Consider the following 17,736-nt stretch of genomic DNA (forward strand, 5'->3'; position numbering starts at 1 on the left):
CCAACTCAAGTCGAGATTCTCTTTCAGAAAGAAGAAATCATCAAAATCATTAGGGAGATATGTGGTAAGACCTTCTAAGTTGCTTTTGCTGGAAGAATTTAGAACATGAGTTGGCAGTGGAATGGATCCAGGCTTACTGATGCTTAGACTCATCAGTTAGGGCACAGTCTGTGTCCCATATTGTTGATGCACCTACACCTCCAAGCTAATGTGCATCCTGTGTCCCGAACAAGGCACAGCATGACCTCCACCACTGCTGTGCCTCACACTGGGCATTTTCTCTTGATGGCTGTTTTTGGCCATCTAAATTTAGTGTCACGGAAGGAGAAGAAAGGCTATTTGGAAGTGTTATCAGTCCACCTCCTCCCCTCCCTGCCCCCCAGCACAACATTGTTCCCCTCAAGAGGCCTAGTTGCAACCTTGCAGCTGTAAGCAGGGGGGTTCAGTCAGTTATTGAAGGCCATTTATTGCATAAATATCATCTTTAACAAAGCATTATATGTAATAGATTGGAATTAAGATCAAGGACTACTGTTTCGCTTAGCGCACAAAAGAAACAGAAATCAGAATGAATGCATATGCACTATGTTGCTCTTGCAGGGTGTCCATCACAGAATGGTAGATTTGTTGCTACAGAAATATATATTGTGCTTATTTTCTATAGCAGCACTTTGGAACCTGCCCTATGGCTCCATTCTGCTTGCAATGTCAGTGAAGATGCTTGGCTAAAATAGACCTATCTAGCTCTTTTGCATGTCTTTATGCAATAGCTAAAGCTGTCTGGGCAGCTCACAACAATTTAAGACTTGCACCTCTATACATGATGCTATCTGGAGAAGGCATCCTTAATGAACTGCATTGCAAATATAAGTGTTCTTCTAAAGAGCATTAATGTGATGGGGTGGGATCCAAAGAGATACATGGACATGGGGATTTGTCAACCTCATTTTCTACTTTTCAGTCATCTGTGCACGGAAACCCTCTTGAGAAATATGTCATGTTATGCTTGGAGTTACCACTGAAAGGGAAAGTAGGCAAACCTCCTTTAACTAAATGAGGAGGGAAAGCCCTTTAAGTGCATGTCAGAGCCTTGATCAAAGTTCAAGAATAATATGTGTAATAGATTTTTTAAAAACTGCTATAAAACTGTCTACCATTTATTTTAGGCTGTGGTGTTAAGTGTAAAGCGAAGCCTTTGGAGCTCGTATTCGTTATTGACAGCTCTGAAAGTGTTGGGCCTGAAAACTTTGAGAGGATCAAGAGGTTTGTCAAAACCTTGATTGATGCAGTCACAGTCAATCAAGCTACAGCCCGGGTTGGCATCATCAACTTTAGCCTCAAAGTAGAGCTGGTGTCCACTCTGCAGCAATATACTAACAAAGAGAGCCTTAAAGCTGCAGTCGATGCAATGCAGTACCAAGGGGAAGGCACACACACTGCTACAGCGATCAGCAAAGCCATTGAGATATTCCAGGTTGCCCGACAGGGGGTGAGAAAAGTGGCAATTGTGATCACAGACGGGCAAGCAGACAGTCGCGATCCCATTAAATTGGATGCCATTGTGAAGGATGCCCATGCCCTCAACATAGAAATATTTGTGATTGGAGTCGTCCAGAAGAGTGATCCCAATTTTGAAAACTTTCGGAAAGAAATGGACCTCATTGCTACAGATCCCGATAACGAGCACGTTTACTTGATAGATGATTTCATGACCTTACAAGGTAAGAGTAAGCTGCCTGTTTAAAAGAACATTTTTCTGGAACATTCACATTACTAATATAGTATGGGAGTTGCTAAATAGGCAACTAAGGTTTTGCAGGATGCTAGGTCATAATAGCAAATGGCAAGGTGGTTTGGTTTTTTTTTTTTTTTTAAATCAAGCATACACTTAGCAGCCATAGCCATTTTTTATGATATTCCACTTTCTTGTTTGGTTTTGCTGACTGCCTTCCTTGATGTCTGAATTTCCATTTAGCCATACTGGCTTTTTAAAAATTCTTTCAGCTCTCGAGAATAAGATCTTCAAACAAATTTGTGAGGATGATTTCAGTTCCTACATCACCAAGGTGCTCAGTTCAGCATTTTCCCCAGGACTTGAATCAAGACGTGAACATACTGGTCAGGTGGCTGTATCTGAGACTCCAGCACCGTATGTCCCACCATCTAGGCCAGAAGTGATTGACTCTGTAAGTGTTCCTGAGGAACAGCACTTTTAACTGAGTGCTAGTGCTCATACTTGGCTTGCAGAAGGTCCCAGGTTTAATTCCTGGCCTTGGGGCTGGATCCAGGTTCTGCCTTTCTCTAGAGGAATACTCCATTTCTGACAGATCCCTCCATCCAATTTTGGGGATTCCGCATTCACTCCCACACCACAGCTCAGCCCATTCAGCAGGGTGTCTTTGAATCTCTATAGCATTTTTCAGGGGGGTGGAAAGGTTGCCATGGGAAGGAGAAACCCACTTTTGCCAATGTACCCTATCTAGCTTAAATCTGGATCCAACTCCAGTTTTGCCACTGACATTTAACTTTTTTTAATAGCTACACCTTCCAAGGATGCCCATTGAGAGGACAGCACCACATTTTAATCAAGGTGGATCTGTTACTACTAGACAACCAGCTATTCCTCCTCTTCATGGAAAGCAAGATTATTTGGAACCCAGCACTCACCATCCAAAGATCGCTCCCTCCTCTACTATATCTAGACATATGCAAACAACAGTACCCACTACACAGCCTCCTAGAGTGATAAGTGCTACAAAAGGTATGGAAGGAGTCTAATGCTAGATGTGGGATGGGAGGGAGGCAACAATGTAATCAAATTTAAGTGAATTTTTATCAAATTGATTTTTGATAATATCACAAGCATAAAGTATATAAATGACAAATTCACTCTCTTTCCTTCTTTGGTAACTCATCAATGGAGCTTTCGTTGCATATATTGTTCTTGGTACACACAGGAAGAAATCAGGGTGGGTTAAACAGGCACATACTGTATGAGCTATCAGGATAGGAATGGAACAAGAAAGGTACCAACTTAGGTCAATCATACCCAATTTCTGAGGTCATTTGAGGTACACAAACAATTAAAGCCAACCTATAATCTGCTGCACCACAAATGCTTGTATATTCAATAGATTGCACCAACAGGACTTGGTTGTGATGGACTACAGCTTCATAATCCCAGGGCAAAATGACAAACAGTCGATGATGACTTTGATGAGTATGTTACTAAAACACATCCAGAGGGCACCTGGTTGGAGAAAGCTGCTAAAGGTTGACGTGATTAACCATTGTGCTTGATACAATGCTGGCTCTTGTTTTTAGTGGATTTATGTCTGCTTGTCTATTCTGTTACGAAATGTACAGTTCACATGCCTTACTTTTTAGCCTATCAAGGGTAGTCTTGTGGGACAAAAAAGAGACATTGTGTCTGTTGAGAGAATTTTTATGTCTAAGATATGTGTATCATGCTGAAACCTTATGTCGGTTCAGAAGTAAGTCCCATTATTTACATGCAGATATTTGTGTATAAGATTCTAGCGTGAATTATAGTCAGAAAATCACCCATACAAACAGCCACACCTCTGTATTTGGTTGGAATGTGGTAAGAAACTTGAAAGGCTTCCAGATAGGAGATGAATGGAAACCATGGTGCCATAATATTTTTGTAAAAACTGGAACTGTCCAATGGATGGGAACAGGAGTTACAGCTGGCAGGCAATCAGTTCTGAGCACAACCAGATCTACAGCAAAACCTGAAGAACCAGCAAATTTAGGAGGAAGCTAGGTTTGCCTTGGCAGCCGGAAAGTATCTCAATGACAGCACTTTTTAGGCAAACTGTATGCACCATCTGCTTATAAATATCTCAGATGCACGGAAGGGCAGGAACAGAGAAGTGCAGATATTGCCAACATTTCATGTTTCTATAGGAAATAATAATAGTCTTGGAAGATGAAAAGGAAAGGAAAACCTCTATTCTTTTTTCAGATGCCAGGTGTTTGCAGCCACTGACTCCTGGAGACTGTCAAGATTATCAAGTGAAGTGGTATTATGCCAGCGATGCAAATTCTTGTGCCCGATTTTGGTATGGAGGCTGTAAAGGTAACGAAAATAGATTTGAGACAGAAGAAGAGTGCCAGGCAACCTGTGTTGCAGGATAAGCAGGTATGTCATGTTAATAGAACCTCTGTTAAAGGATGTGTTTTTTGTAAAGAACTGTGTTTATGACTTATTTTCATAGAAAGCAATAATAATTTCCCCAAGGCTTTGCAACAAAGGGCAAAATAAAAGGTTATGGGGCAGATTTCTATCCACACAGCTATTTCCATTCTCTTCCCTCCCTGTCACCAAAACAGAGGGTCTCCTGAAAATTCATTAGAAGCATGGGCATCTAAGGAAAGGAAGAGTGCTTCACCAGCAATGTCCATTCTCTTGATGCAAGGGCATCACTGGGTACAACCCAACAGTTATTTGAATATGTTTCAGTATTTCTAGAGTTTATTTAAAATGTATGCCCCTTCTTCAGAAAAGTTCCTGGTGGTTTGTATGGAGCTCCAGCAGGAGGGAATTCAATTTTAGAGCCACATCAGTTTGAACAGGCTTGTGAAGATGGGACCCACCATTCTCCCAAAGCAGTGTTATCAGTCTGACAATTCAGATTTGGAATGTGAAATAAATGGGTTAGAAAGGGTGTGGAGAGAGTTGGCAGGTGGCTCTCTAAGGTCAAGGGTAACAAGTAAGATTGGTCAGGCAGCAACTGAAAGCCAAACTATTTTGGAGGAGAGCAAATTCCTAAATCTGGAGGCAGCACAAGACCAAATGGACAGCCCAATGATGTGAGGTCAGGCATTCTGACCACTTCACCCACAAGCAGTATGAGCCACCCTGAGAGCAGAATCAGGACTCTGGGAAAAGGAAGGAAAGAGTGGGGCATTTCAGTTTTCAATCAATGTTTTACTTCCCCAGATTGTAGGGATAATTACTTTGATTTATGCACCTTAACAGCCCTCTCAGAAAATGTCCTGTATCACAGCAAAACCTGTTAAGATCCAATCTAAAGGACTGTATTTTATAAGCTTTTGTTTTGGTCTGCTGGAAAGGAAAAGGTGTGGGGAGAAACATGCTCACAACATAGGTCTGCAAGTTTAGCTTGTGGTGTGTGTGATTTAGAGAATGTATAATTTGTGTTGTGTTCTTCTCTTACAGAGAACCCACGTTTATGAAGCCAACTATTTCTGGAGTTTGCATAAAAATAGTGTAAGAATTCCAAAAGTGTTAATACTGGTAATATTTTTATGCCATGCCTACTGCTTTTTACAATGCATTCAATATATTTTGTAGAGAATTTTATAATCACACCAGATACAGCTTCACACAACAAAAATGCCACTTATAAGTCCATATTTATTGTTCAGCTCTATACTGCCTATGGCAGTATTTAAAGAACTGTAACAAGCCAGATACCAAGATTTGCAATATTTAGCTCTATAGTTGGAAATTCAAGTATTCTGCAGAACAAATGACACTTGAAATTGATAAAAACTGCAACAGTAGCAAGCGGGAAGATGTGTCAGACGGGAACTTTTAGTACAGGAATTTTATACACAAATACAGATGCGTAGCTGGGCTTTTCCTACATTGAAGTATGCCTAGATCTGGTCACTTAGGGTCATACAAACTTTTGTCCCTTTCATTCCCTTGCTTTCTGTGATACATTTTGAATAGCTGAGATCCAGGTGTAGGTGGCCCTGCATAATGTATCCTGTTCACATCCAAAGAGTCATCCAGCATGTTCGTAAGGCTTGGATGAAGATGTTCAAGGATGGTGGCTTATAAACAGACTTCTGCTGTCGGCTCAGGGCCAGTATTTTTATATTATTTCTTAAAGTTCAGTTCAATCCATCCATTTTCATTTCTCAGGGCTCTTGTACAAAAGAGTAAAATGAAGAGTAGATCATGAAGTGTCAAGAGTCAAATATAGGGGAATTTAATAGGGAAATGCACTGAAAGATGTACATAGCTGTATTTTTTCATACTACATTTTCTTTTTAAACTTTGTGCCTACAGAAAACATACTGTACAAGCTAAAATTGATTGACCATTATTAAAGCAATCATATGAATAAGAGGAATATGTGTCTGTGTAGGTTCTTATTTGGAAATGTTGAAGTCACAGTGGGAGTGTAAATTTTCTGTATAATCAATTGGTTATGCTGGACGGCCATGATAGAAGTAGCACTCCAACAAAGCTGGTGGGAACCACATTGGGGAAGTCTGGGGTAAAATGTCAAAAATGCTTTTTGGACATTATCACAGTAATCCTTTCAGCAGGTCACAATTACAATCCTTCTATTACAGGAAAGGGGGAATTATGCGGCAACTTTGCCTGTTTATTGTTAAGAAGCAAGAATATCGATTTAGATTCCAGTTTATTGCAGCCCAGCTCTATGTATACTGGCTCAGAATAAAGTTCTCTCCCAGGTGATCAAGCAGGGATAGGCAATGTGGTGCTGAGATATATTCTCAGACACCTTTCTTGGTGCCCACCCAGATACCCAGTCTTCCAAATTATTATTTTAAAATAGATTTTCTTACTGGCAGCTGGGATCACTTCAAATATTCACTTCATGAATACTTAGGTCACATATAGGGTTCGAAGACGCTTTTAGGATATGAAAGTAGCAGGTACCTACAGGCCAGTTATTTAATCTACAGTGCACCTGGCCATTGAGGAAAGGTATTTGTCACTTGTTTGGTAAGTTGGAAGAGAAACCAGCTAGAAGGAAAGCAGCACAAAGTATACACATGTGCATGCACGGGCATGCCAGCTGGGTGCAACTTGAGAAGGGGAGGCTGTATGCTTGTATGTCTGAATAAAAAAGCAAGAAAAGTTTTGGGGAGGAGGAAGTTTGGAAGAGATCCTGAAAAAGAGTGAGTGTGGGTTTTTGTGCACTTACAGTTTACATGAGGAGTATGCATGACAGAAACATGGGATGCTATGTCTGTACGTTTGTGGGAAAGTGAGGGACTGGCTAGGCACTGTATGTGTGCCAGCAATGAGCCATGGCAGGTATCATAATACTCATGTTGCTTTGTTGCATCAGAAAAAATAGCAAAAGGAAACAATAGTCTGACTACTCCTTGGATTCTCTTCATACAGGAAAATCTTTTTTCAGGAAGAAGTGTAGTAATTATAGGTTCATACACTTAAACTTTACATTTATGATCTATTCCTTATTAGAATGAAATGTATAGGATATTAAAGATGACAAGAAATTTTGTAATTGTGGTAAGTTATTTATTTGTATGCTTCTCATTATTTTAGCAATTATTTTAAACACTGGTGAAAGGCACTTCCAAGGTATTATTTAAAATAGTAATTTGTTGATCACATTAAAAAAAGTCAAGCACAGTTTGCTATGTCATTTTCCCACCTGTCACTTATAACGCAAGCATTTACTATTTTCACATGAATATACTACTCAGCAGTTGTGATTTTTTTCAAATGTTTCTAGTAAGATTTATACAGTATGTTGTACACATTATACATTAAGATGAATCTGATTTATATATGAATGTTCACAACATTTGCTTCATTAGTACCAGATAAAGAATAAGCTTTAGAAGTTGCTGAATATGGTTCAATTTAAAATAGACAGATCAAGGATGGGGCCAGTCTATACTTTCACCATAGTAAGATCTTGTAACGGAACTTGATTTCTTTTAAACTGAATGACAAAGATGCCAAAAGAATGATTAATGCAATACAAAAACAGCATTAGCATACTAACAATGAAGTAATTTGGAATTTATTTTCAATTAACTGATAGTGTAAAATAGTTTACGAAAAGTCAAGAGAAGCCTTAATGAGTAAGTGAACAGAATTGGAATGTTTTGACACTGAAGTTCAACAAATACATTACATAGTATACAACAGAATAATACAAAAGAATTACAGGTCAAGATTAAAGTCCAGCTAAGTAATTGATGCAATTATAGATGCAACAGTTTGTGGCAAACATAATGCCCAAAAGATAACCTTGTACCTTCAGGCATGGTTCTGGGTTATTAAAGATACAAAATATTTAATCAAAAACTGTAATTTCTATTTCCTAGAATAAAAGCAGGGATGTGGTGAGAAGTTCTAAGTTGTTCAGCTTCTGAATTTGGCAAATGGATTCTTTCCTGCATCTCAATATGAAAAATAAAACTGAAAGACAGCAATTTAAAGAAAATAGTGATAGAGAAGTATCAATACAAACCCCGCATTTTAAGCTATTCCTCACATCATATCCTGTTAGGTCTCTTCATACTAAAGGCACTCGTGGTCAGGGAAAAAAAGTTTTATAGCTCTACTTTGTGCATGTGTAGGAGCGTGGAAGGCTTGTTGGGAGAAAAGGAAAGTGAAATGGCATCAGGGAGCCCTTTCCTTCCTTCTGCAACATCCTACTACAGGTGGAGATGGGAGGGTTTCTTTGCACTTCATAGCTTGCTTTCTTCCTAAAGCTAATAACTTGTCCTCTCCAGATACTTGTACAAGCTGCTGAGGGCTAGAACTGATGTATGCCTACTTTTCTCTGCCACCAACACTCTCTTCTTTCAACCAATGTCTCAACATTCTGTACATCAGACATAAGGATATATATATTTCTGCATACCTACAGAATCTTCCAAGAATACAGAAATCACTACAGAATTTTGGGTGGCTGCATTTTGCTTCAGATCCATGGATTCTCAACCACCTGCTTTGATGATTGAAAGAATAATAATCTAACTATTACTAAACATGAAAAAACCACCTTAGAATATTTCTTTTCTCCCAGATTAATCACACAATTAACTTTAGCAATTTACACTGGGTACTTGGGAAAAAATACTTTGAGGTAGATAAAATAGATGAGTGCCACTAAAGCCAAAATGTACAAAGGGAAGAGACAAGTACTAGGAAGTTGGAGAATACACTACGTTTGACATTGTTAATAACAATCTTGTTAAACACCACATAATCCTAAAATTAATTTGCTAATAAGCAAATTGCTTAATATTTGTCTCAGTAAACTGTCTGTCACCAGAGCTATTTAAAAATTTGGCCCGTCTATTATTTTTTGCACTTTTCCCCTTATGATTCACATAACAAAGAAGAAATATGTCAACATAAATTCACATCTAGAGCAAAGCTTTCCATCGGTCTGTTAATTCTAGTTTCCAGAACATCTCCGGAGGCCAAATTCATAGCATAACAATGTAACATCTTGTTTGTTCTTTTCATCTGAGGTAAATTCTGCTTATCTAAAACTAAATATTAAGATTGCACTACAAGTTCCTTAAGACCAATACTGGGAAAAACAGAATTATCCCATGCTTAAACATCAGAGAGACAGAAGCACAAAGGCAGTTGTTAAGTAAACAATTCTGTAAGTCACTATTGTGTTGCAACACATTTTTAAAGCAAATAGAAATGAGTTTAGGATACTTTACAAACATCATTAGGAACATAGTTTTAACTTAAACATCAATATGATGAATTCAAGACAGACCGAAACAAAGTGTTGGATTATCATTTTTATGAGAACTACTCTATGAAAAAGTCTAAATAGCAAGGTAAGAGCAAATGTGCAAATACAGTACACCGAATATGTGGGAATAATTGCTACCATAAAATTGCAAAACATAGTTTAGCTTAAACTAAAGCACGTTAACTCCTTCATGTGCAGACAGAAGCCTCTGCTTAAAGGTGACCTAATGCAACGTACAACACAATCAGATAACCATATTTTAAATTAACCAAAACAATACCACTCAAGAACACTCAAGAAACAGCAGATTGCAATTGACTTAGATAATTATCATCATCTAACTCAGAATGGAAACTAAACTCAAAATACTGGACAAGCAAAATGGCAAACATGAAACAGTACCTATTCTTAGAAACAATTTTCAATGTTAAGAGGGTCCATAACACTAAACCAGCATTAACACTGCGTTATGAATTTCCTGCTAGCACATTACTATACTTTCCAGAAGCAACAATCTTAGGAAATTTGAATATTTGTTAAAATTTATTACTCCAGTGAAGCCTGTGCCCATTTCAATGAGCTCAAAATGCTCATCTGTTTTCCCACCTGTTCTTCTACTATAGTTGAAGCATCACTGAGATTTTCTATGCAGCAAACAATTCAACCATATGACACCTGATACTATATCTTTTTAGAGATGTAAATTTGAACATTGGCACCTAAGCAAGAGGCTTATTTCTTCACAGTTGACTTAATAGGATACAGCTTTTTTTTCTTAAACACACATTTATGCTTCAGTATCTTTAGCAAAGTGCTCATTGGTTTCTATCATAGTTTAAGAATTTACGAAGCAAAGCATTGTGTCATGACAAAACAGACTGAAATACTACATACCCATGTGTGAATCTGAATAGTAACATTTGTTTCAATACAAAGTTTGTGTGCAGATATTATTGAACCAAAAATTAATATTCATGGCCTCTTATGGACTTGGCCTTGCAGTCTTACGGCATCCAAAATATTCCTATCATCATGATTAGTAAAGAACCTGCAGGCTACAGCCACTTCAAGGAACACTTTTTAAAATATATATTTAGCAACTCAGTCTAACCATTGTAAGCCAAATGTGTCCATTTGCCATTCTGTAAGGCTTATTTGGAGACTTTCAGAAGATTCTCTACTTCAGCTTTAGATTTTGCATTGCCATTTGCTGCTTCACTGAAATTTTGCTTTTCTAGATCCTTAGGAGAATCAGGACTGAACCTGAATTGGTAGCCATAAGGACGGAGATGATAGATCAAATATTCCAGATGATACATAGTGATAGCATCAACATAGTGGAAGGAAACTGCCAGGTCAGAGCAGCAGCCAGGACCCTACCACAAAGGAGAAAAGGCATAATCAAAAGGCAAGATAGAGAAATACTGTGTTCTGGAGCTGTTTAAATATTAGTAATGTGAACTTAAGGGATCTTCAACACTATCAAGGTAGTAAAATAGAAGATGCTTATGTTTCTTCACTAGCAGAATATGCTGGGTTGTATCCAGGCCCTTCCACTCCAGCAATTCATTTGGGCCTCCTGATTTTCTGGGCCGGTTTTCTACCAGCCCTAGCCCCCAGTGGGTTAATTTATCTGTGGACATCTGGCACAAGGTGACAGTCCCTATAGGTATATGAATCCAGAGTGGACTGTTGTGTCATGAAAATCAGGTATCTGGGTAGCATTTTCAAGGGACTGGTTAGACTGTCATGAGAGAGGGAGGGTGGGCAAGTCCACTTCCATCAACACATTTAATTCAGCATAATTTTGGATCCAACCTGTTTTACTCTGAAAGCCAATTTGTTTCATAAATGGTCTTACAGTACAATGTAATGGTCTTAGAGTAGTATGTTAACAGTAGTATGGCTGTTAAAATATACTTGCATTTGAAAATTGGGGAAAATTTTATTTAAATCCATTTCTCAGAGTATTATTGAAAGGAGTGAGGCCATAAAACCTACCTAACATGCTGTATGTACAAAGCCTCAGGCATATCCAATTAGTGTGTGTGTGTGTGTGAGAGAGAGAGAGAGAGTGAAAGTGAGAGAGAGGGAGAGGGAGAGGGAGAGGGAGAGGGAGAGAGAATGAACAATCTCTGCCTGCAACCGTGGCAAATGGTCAGCAGAGCACAATTGAATGGATTGAATACCCTATCAGGATACAAACAGCTTCAAAGGTTCACATATAATGTCAAGCTTAAAAGATCACTTCCTAGTGGTTAGTTTAGTATATGAAAATATTAAATAGTATATTAAGCCCAATCTTTGCAACAACAAAATCTTACCTCAATAGGAGGGTAGTAGTTATAATTCCAGTACCAAAAATTTCTGGGTAGATATCCTTTGATTAAATGGTGCTCTGGCACAAATGGATGGAAAGTTTCCTTGCCACTTGTATCCCTGGAATCTCCAGCTTCTACATTAATGCTCTCCATGCATTTGCCTAATGCCAAGTCTTCAATAGAAGAGCTATGAGTACATTTGTTGTTTTTGAAAGCATCCACAAACCTCTTCAGAGCTTCTTTGCTGAGAACATAGCCTGCACCTCCACTCATGTAGCCCTGTTTCACAAAAGGCTTAAATCTTCTTCCAAAATAAATTGGTTTTTCAGCACTGTATTTTGAAAGAAGCCATCTCAAGTTGTCTAGTGCAACATAAGTGTCATCATCTGCCTTCATGAACCAATCAGCTTCATCAAGATAATGATCATGCACATATTGGAAAGCTTTAATGGTTTTCCAGTATAACTGGTCCCTGCCTTCTTTGGTTTCTAACCCCACTGTTGGGAAGTCTTTATTCTCCTCAGAACTCATAAACAGCATTTTGTTGCAATGCTGGGCCCAAGTAGCTTTGACATGTTTGGCTTTCTTTTCTAGATTCTGAGGACCAGTCATCACCCAACAAAGAATTCTTACTTTCTGGTACAGTTCTTCAGCAATATTTTTGTTTTCATCTGTGCGGGGGGGGGGGGAGTTAAAAACTTCTGTCAGTAAATTGAGTGGTCAAACAAGCGAACAGTATATACAATACAGTACAGTACAATACAAGGAAGGTTTAATCTAACAGTGTTTGGTTTACAATTTCTATCAGCCCTAGCCAGCATAGGTAATGGCAAGGAACCATGGAAGTTGTAGGTGGAAACATTGGAAGGACAATTACGCACTCTCAATATAAGCTCGGTATAATTGAATAAATTTGTACATCATCTGCTGCTTCTTTGGAGTATCTGTTGCCTGAATCAACTTCTTAGAAATATATTTAAATATGGTGCTTGGTATATAAATCTACTAAATACATAATTATATTATTACTTCTAGTTAGCTCCATATAAAGTTTAGCAAACCATGACATAAAGGTAAACTCAAGGTAGGTCCCAACCATGTATGCTGAGAGTTTTGGGGTATCTGTCTGAACATACACAGAAGTGTTATCTTAAATTATAGACACTCCTAATTTCATTGAACAAGATTTAAAAAGTATTCCAAATTCCAAAATGCTCTATAATGATACAAGACTGAGATAATGTACTGCTGCCTCCTTGTCATCAAATGGTATCCTTAACTCTTCATCTGTGCACTCAGAATAACAGCAACAAAATTAAGATAGTAAAAAGTGCACCTCATATAATGGAAATATACATAGATCCAAGTATGATACTATTATCAGGGACCTACAAGACTCTTGTGAAGAAAAACGAGAAAGTATTCCATGCAAGGCATAAACATACCTTTGTGTTGCCCAGTGTCTGCATTGAAATTCATTTGTCCTTTCAACTGATTGCTTTCATCATCATCTGAGTGATGGCCATGAGGATCATTGTAAAGGATATGAGGCTCAACCTTAGTTTGTTCTTCCAATACTAAACTAAATAGAAAGTAACATAAGAGAAACCCAATGACTGATCCAAAGGAAAAGGGCAGGAGATTCAGTCGGGACTTAGAAGAGGCCATTTCCTGAAGCAATCCACTGCTGAGAGAGAGAGTGTGAGAGAGAGATGCTGAAGTGAACATACAAGAAAAATATAGACTGAAGCCAAGCAATTAATATCAAACTGCTGGTTTTTCAATTTTAAAGTGCATTTTGGCATAACATAGGGAAGTCTAAGGCCTAGTTTGTATATGCCACAACAGCTTACCATAACTTAGTTTGTCCACAGTGGCTGCTGGATCATGCCATAGTGCCATTTCGGCATGGTGCCCAGCTTGCCACATAATGTGAACCCAGGTTAGTTTGAGGGATAAAACAAGCCTTGTATTATTTAAGGGTTGGTAAACCCTCAAACAACCTCAGCACCTGGATTCACATGACAAGACAAGCCAGGTACGTGGCAAAATAGAGCAACTCCCACAGGTTAAGCCACATGGACTGTCATGCAGGACTGATAAAGATAATTCCACATGGCTTTTATTTTTTTTAAAATCTGTGACGTTGCCTTAAGATGACTCTCTTTTCTGTGGCTTTTTACTTGGACACCCAGAGGCTTATTTATTTATTTATTTATTTAAACATTTCTATGCCGCCCCTTGCCAAGGCCTCAGGGCGGCTTAAGGGGGGGGATGCAGGTATCTTGCAGAGTCTCTCTTTGTTGTTCCTTGTTATTGTCTGTTTTTATTGTCTGTTTTTAGCAGCTTAACTTTTATATATTTTCTGATATTTCATTGTACTTTTATCATCTCTTTTTACAGACTGTGTAAACTGTCCAGAGAACTTTGGCTGTGCGGTGTATAGAAATGCAGTCAGTCAGTCCCCTTTTTTTAACAAAATGTTGCATCTGTGTGTGTGCTGGCTGCTTAAGGGCCATTCTGGACAGTCGTGTGTTGGTAAATCTTAGTAGCTTTTGTTATTCTTCTCATTCTGAAATGTTAGGTTGTGGAGGTTGTTAGTATTCTGTTAATATAGCAAAGTGTCTGGTCAGAAAACTGGGTTAATGAAGAATGAAGTAAATAAAGAAATGAGCAAATATGTCCTTTGGTAAAGGGAGAGGCCTATTTATTAAAACGTTCCTGTTCCAACTTTTGACCGAATATTTCTTTAAAGCAGTTTGCAGATCATTTACTATTCAAACCAAAACAGTTTTGATCAATCATCAAACAGTGCACAAAAATAAACTATATAGCTAATTAACTGTGCAAAATAAAGGGGGGGGGGGGTGAACACCACAAACCATTCCTAGAAAGTCAGAAGAAACCCTTAAAGAATCACTATTGTGCAATTCCAAAAAAATCTACAACTTTTTCTACAGGGGAAAAACACTTTAATACTGGATCAATCTAACAGAGACAACAAAGGAGAAAGGCCTTTGAGGAACATTAAGTAGGATAGAGTCATATAGGTTGTTCTTGTCCTTTACGCTAGGGAATGGATTACATCTTTTTGATGACAAAGATAAATGTTCAAGCTTTTTCCTAGACTGGGTGGGTATATTGCTAGATTGGGTCAAGCGTGGACGTGCATCTATGCAAGGAACATAAAGGTGGGAAAGTAGACATTCTGAATTGCTACTGGTACCTTGTTTTTAAATATTTTATATACTCAGTTTTAGATCTTGTATGATGCTATTGTAGTGTTGGAAAGGGCAAGTAAGCTGGGGCGGATATTTTGGTAAGCTGGCAGAATTCCAAATATACTGTCCTCACCAACAATTAGCATGTCAGGTTCTGACAGGGGATGTTAGAATACAGTGCACCTATGGGTATGCATAGTTTTATAGAAGAGAACTTTACATAGATGCTAAAGGAAAGTTTGCTATTATCACCAACATTCATCAAGCTACATGTATTTGAGGCAAGAGAATGCCATAGAAAACTATGAGAAACTGCATCATTTTGTTATAGGATTCCAGTTCTACAATTACTTATTTCAGATGTCTAGTGAACTGAGTTTTTTTTTAGAGTACAACCACCTTATCACTAGATCTATTTGTCTCTGTTTTTGGAAATATGCATTGTTTAAGTAAAATATTTTATTTAGCATTTATTTATTCTTATTATATTACATATTATTCCTTTTTCAAGTAACCCATCTAGCCTCTCCAAATGGCCCTTTTTGAAAGTTGTCATATAGTATCTATTTATAACTTGTATGTGTACAGGCATTATACTCCCAAAAGTTTAAACCTTCATGGGAAGAGCCTGGAGCAAAAACTTCTCTTAGATGACAACTGTTTAGCCATGACAGAAAAAACTGCAAGGAAGTGTCACTGCAAAACTATCTTTTTTCAGGGCAATGGTTGGTTTTAAAGATTATTATCAAGCACATACACAGCAACAGAGAGATGCAAAATTACTTTTAACAGCACAGTCCTAGCATGTACACTCAGAAGGAAGTCCCACGGCATTCCATATGACTTACTCTCAGGTAAATGTGCTTTGGACTGCAGCACAACAAGGCAATCCTGTGTGCATTATTTCTTCAGAACATGCTGGGGTTAGTCCCATGTAAGGGTTGTAGTCTATGCTGCACTTGCAAGATTGGTCTTAGGGTTCTTCCAGGGACGTGTGCATATGTTTCCTATCCGCTATCCTATCCACATTGTGCGGCTCTTCCAGCTTTTCTTCCTTAATATTTTTCTGTAGGGGAAAAAGGAGGGAAGAGATGGTGAAGATACATAAGGGTTACACAAGAAACATGGGGGTGTCTGGGCCCTGTAAAATTCTGGTAAATAATACAGGGCAGTTGTATATTTAAAGGCTCATCTTGGGTGCTTCCATACAGAGGACTCACAGCAGCAACCAAATGGCATTCTACAGTATTTCCATTTACTTCTCCTTAAAAGGCAGAAGATGCTTTAAGAAAACATGGGCAGATCATCACCAAAAGTCATAAGACTGGACCTCCGCAGAACTTCCATAAACAAGTCACAGCACCAGAAAAGCCTGGTCTAGAATTACCCTTGAAGAGCTTGAAAAAGTGAAAAGGTGACCCCTTGTAAACGTCATTCTAGAAAATACCATCTCTTCGTAGTGATGCAAGATCTTTCACTTTTCCCGTTTTTGACCTCTCTCTCCTTCAAATCATGTGTCAATTCGCGTTACCGTCTCCACGAAGTAGCTTTTAGAACTTGTCTTTGCCACTCGTTTCTTCCGTTCAGGAAGCTCTTTCCGATTTTCGTCCGCCCAGTGCAGTCAAGGCCCGCGTCACCCCTGCTGGCCGCAAACTCGGCAGGCCCAACTCCGCAGTCACTGGCAAGTGCAGGCTGATGGACTGGAGACTCCTCCGGTTTCAAAGCGAAGCTGGGACCGCATGCGTGGGCATTTCAGGGCGGCCTTTGGTCAGGGTGGGCAGAGACGAGATGTCCCCCTCTTGCTCACCAATAAACCGGAGCACCGATACGCCCGACCCTCCCCGCCCGTCGCTGCGAATGATCTCACTGGCGACACCGACTTCAGGGAGGGCTTCCAGCAGACCAGTCTGCTCCCACTCTCAGGCTGCAACTCCCATCATTCCCAGGCAGCATGATCTATAGCCGGCCCCAGCGGGGCGCCTTCCAGTGTCTCGGCCTACAGCCCCCCCCCACCAAACCACCCCAGCGGGGGATGATGGGGGGTCTACTTTCCAACGCCATATGGGGAAAAGGCCAGGTTGAGGCAAGCTGTATAAGCCCCGTCGAAATCCATGACCTCATGGCTGCCCGAGGTCCCGTCGATTCCAATGGGTCTACTCTTAAGCAAGACTAAGTCTGGATCCAAACTAGCATTTCCATCTCCACGTAGCCCCCAAAGGGCACGCGGGCCCCGCCGATTGCTACACCGGCCACGGGGGGGGGGGCGGGGTCCCCACTTCCCTCTGCCCTGACGGACACGCTAGAACGGCCGCGCCAGCGACCTCCTGAGTCTCCCTCTCCGCGGACGGCATTCTGGTCAGGCCCGGCCCCGCTGCGCCCTCGCCCCTCGTTTCCCCTCAGCCTCCTCGCTCACCTTGGCCGGGCCTCTGCCCGGGGATGGGCTGGGGATGGAAGGCCCCTCTCAGGCACTCCAGGGCTGCGCAGGCGGCGCGGGCGGGGAGGGAAGCGGCATCCAAAAACGCGGCCCTGTCGGCGCCATCCCCTGCTGCTCCGGAGCGGGTCGCGCACTGCGACGCAGCGGCCCTCCAGGGAGAGGAGCGGAGAGTCGAGGCCGGCCCACCTCCACCAACCCGCCGTCCCCCTTGCGACGGGGCGGGGTCTCGGCGCCCTCGCTTCCCG

At 40.1% G+C, this 17,736-nt stretch overlaps 2 protein-coding genes across 5 annotated transcripts in view; one reads left to right on the forward strand and one right to left on the reverse strand.

The window, feature by feature from the left end:
* Positions 1–6,125, forward strand: part of COL28A1 (collagen type XXVIII alpha 1 chain) — a 91,909-nt gene extending 85,784 nt beyond the window's left edge. The window contains exons 32-37 of the mRNA XM_044428963.1: positions 28–64; positions 1,167–1,721; positions 2,005–2,186; positions 2,539–2,761; positions 3,989–4,165; positions 5,207–6,125. Coding sequence (XP_044284898.1) covers positions 28–64; positions 1,167–1,721; positions 2,005–2,186; positions 2,539–2,761; positions 3,989–4,161 — 1,170 coding nt within the window. The 3' untranslated portion in view covers positions 4,162–4,165; positions 5,207–6,125. The remainder of the gene's footprint in view (positions 1–27; positions 65–1,166; positions 1,722–2,004; positions 2,187–2,538; positions 2,762–3,988; positions 4,166–5,206) is intronic.
* Positions 6,126–7,275: 1,150 nt separating this feature from the next.
* Positions 7,276–17,675, reverse strand: C1GALT1 (core 1 synthase, glycoprotein-N-acetylgalactosamine 3-beta-galactosyltransferase 1). Of its 4 annotated transcripts, none has more exons than XM_044428670.1 (5): positions 17,471–17,675; positions 15,906–16,123; positions 13,282–13,418; positions 11,840–12,507; positions 7,276–10,891 (listed from the first exon to the last, which is right to left on the reverse strand). In XM_044428670.1, the coding sequence occupies exons 3-5, from the start codon at positions 13,313–13,315 to the stop codon at positions 10,667–10,669; spliced, it is 927 nt and encodes a 308-aa protein (XP_044284605.1). In that variant the 5' UTR covers positions 13,316–13,418; positions 15,906–16,123; positions 17,471–17,675; the 3' UTR covers positions 7,276–10,666. The 4 variants fall into 4 exon arrangements, with proteins under 4 accessions (XP_044284605.1, XP_044284604.1, XP_044284601.1 ...); XM_044428669.1 differs by having other exon boundaries at positions 13,282–13,520; XM_044428666.1 differs by having other exon boundaries at positions 13,282–13,523; positions 17,471–17,674.
* Between the last annotated feature and the right edge of the window lie 61 nt (positions 17,676–17,736).

This window comes from Varanus komodoensis, unplaced genomic scaffold, assembly GCF_004798865.1.
Source record: "Varanus komodoensis strain SLA01 unplaced genomic scaffold, ASM479886v1 scaffold2, whole genome shotgun sequence".
In the NCBI taxonomy this organism is placed as follows: Eukaryota; Metazoa; Chordata; class Lepidosauria; order Squamata; family Varanidae; genus Varanus; species Varanus komodoensis.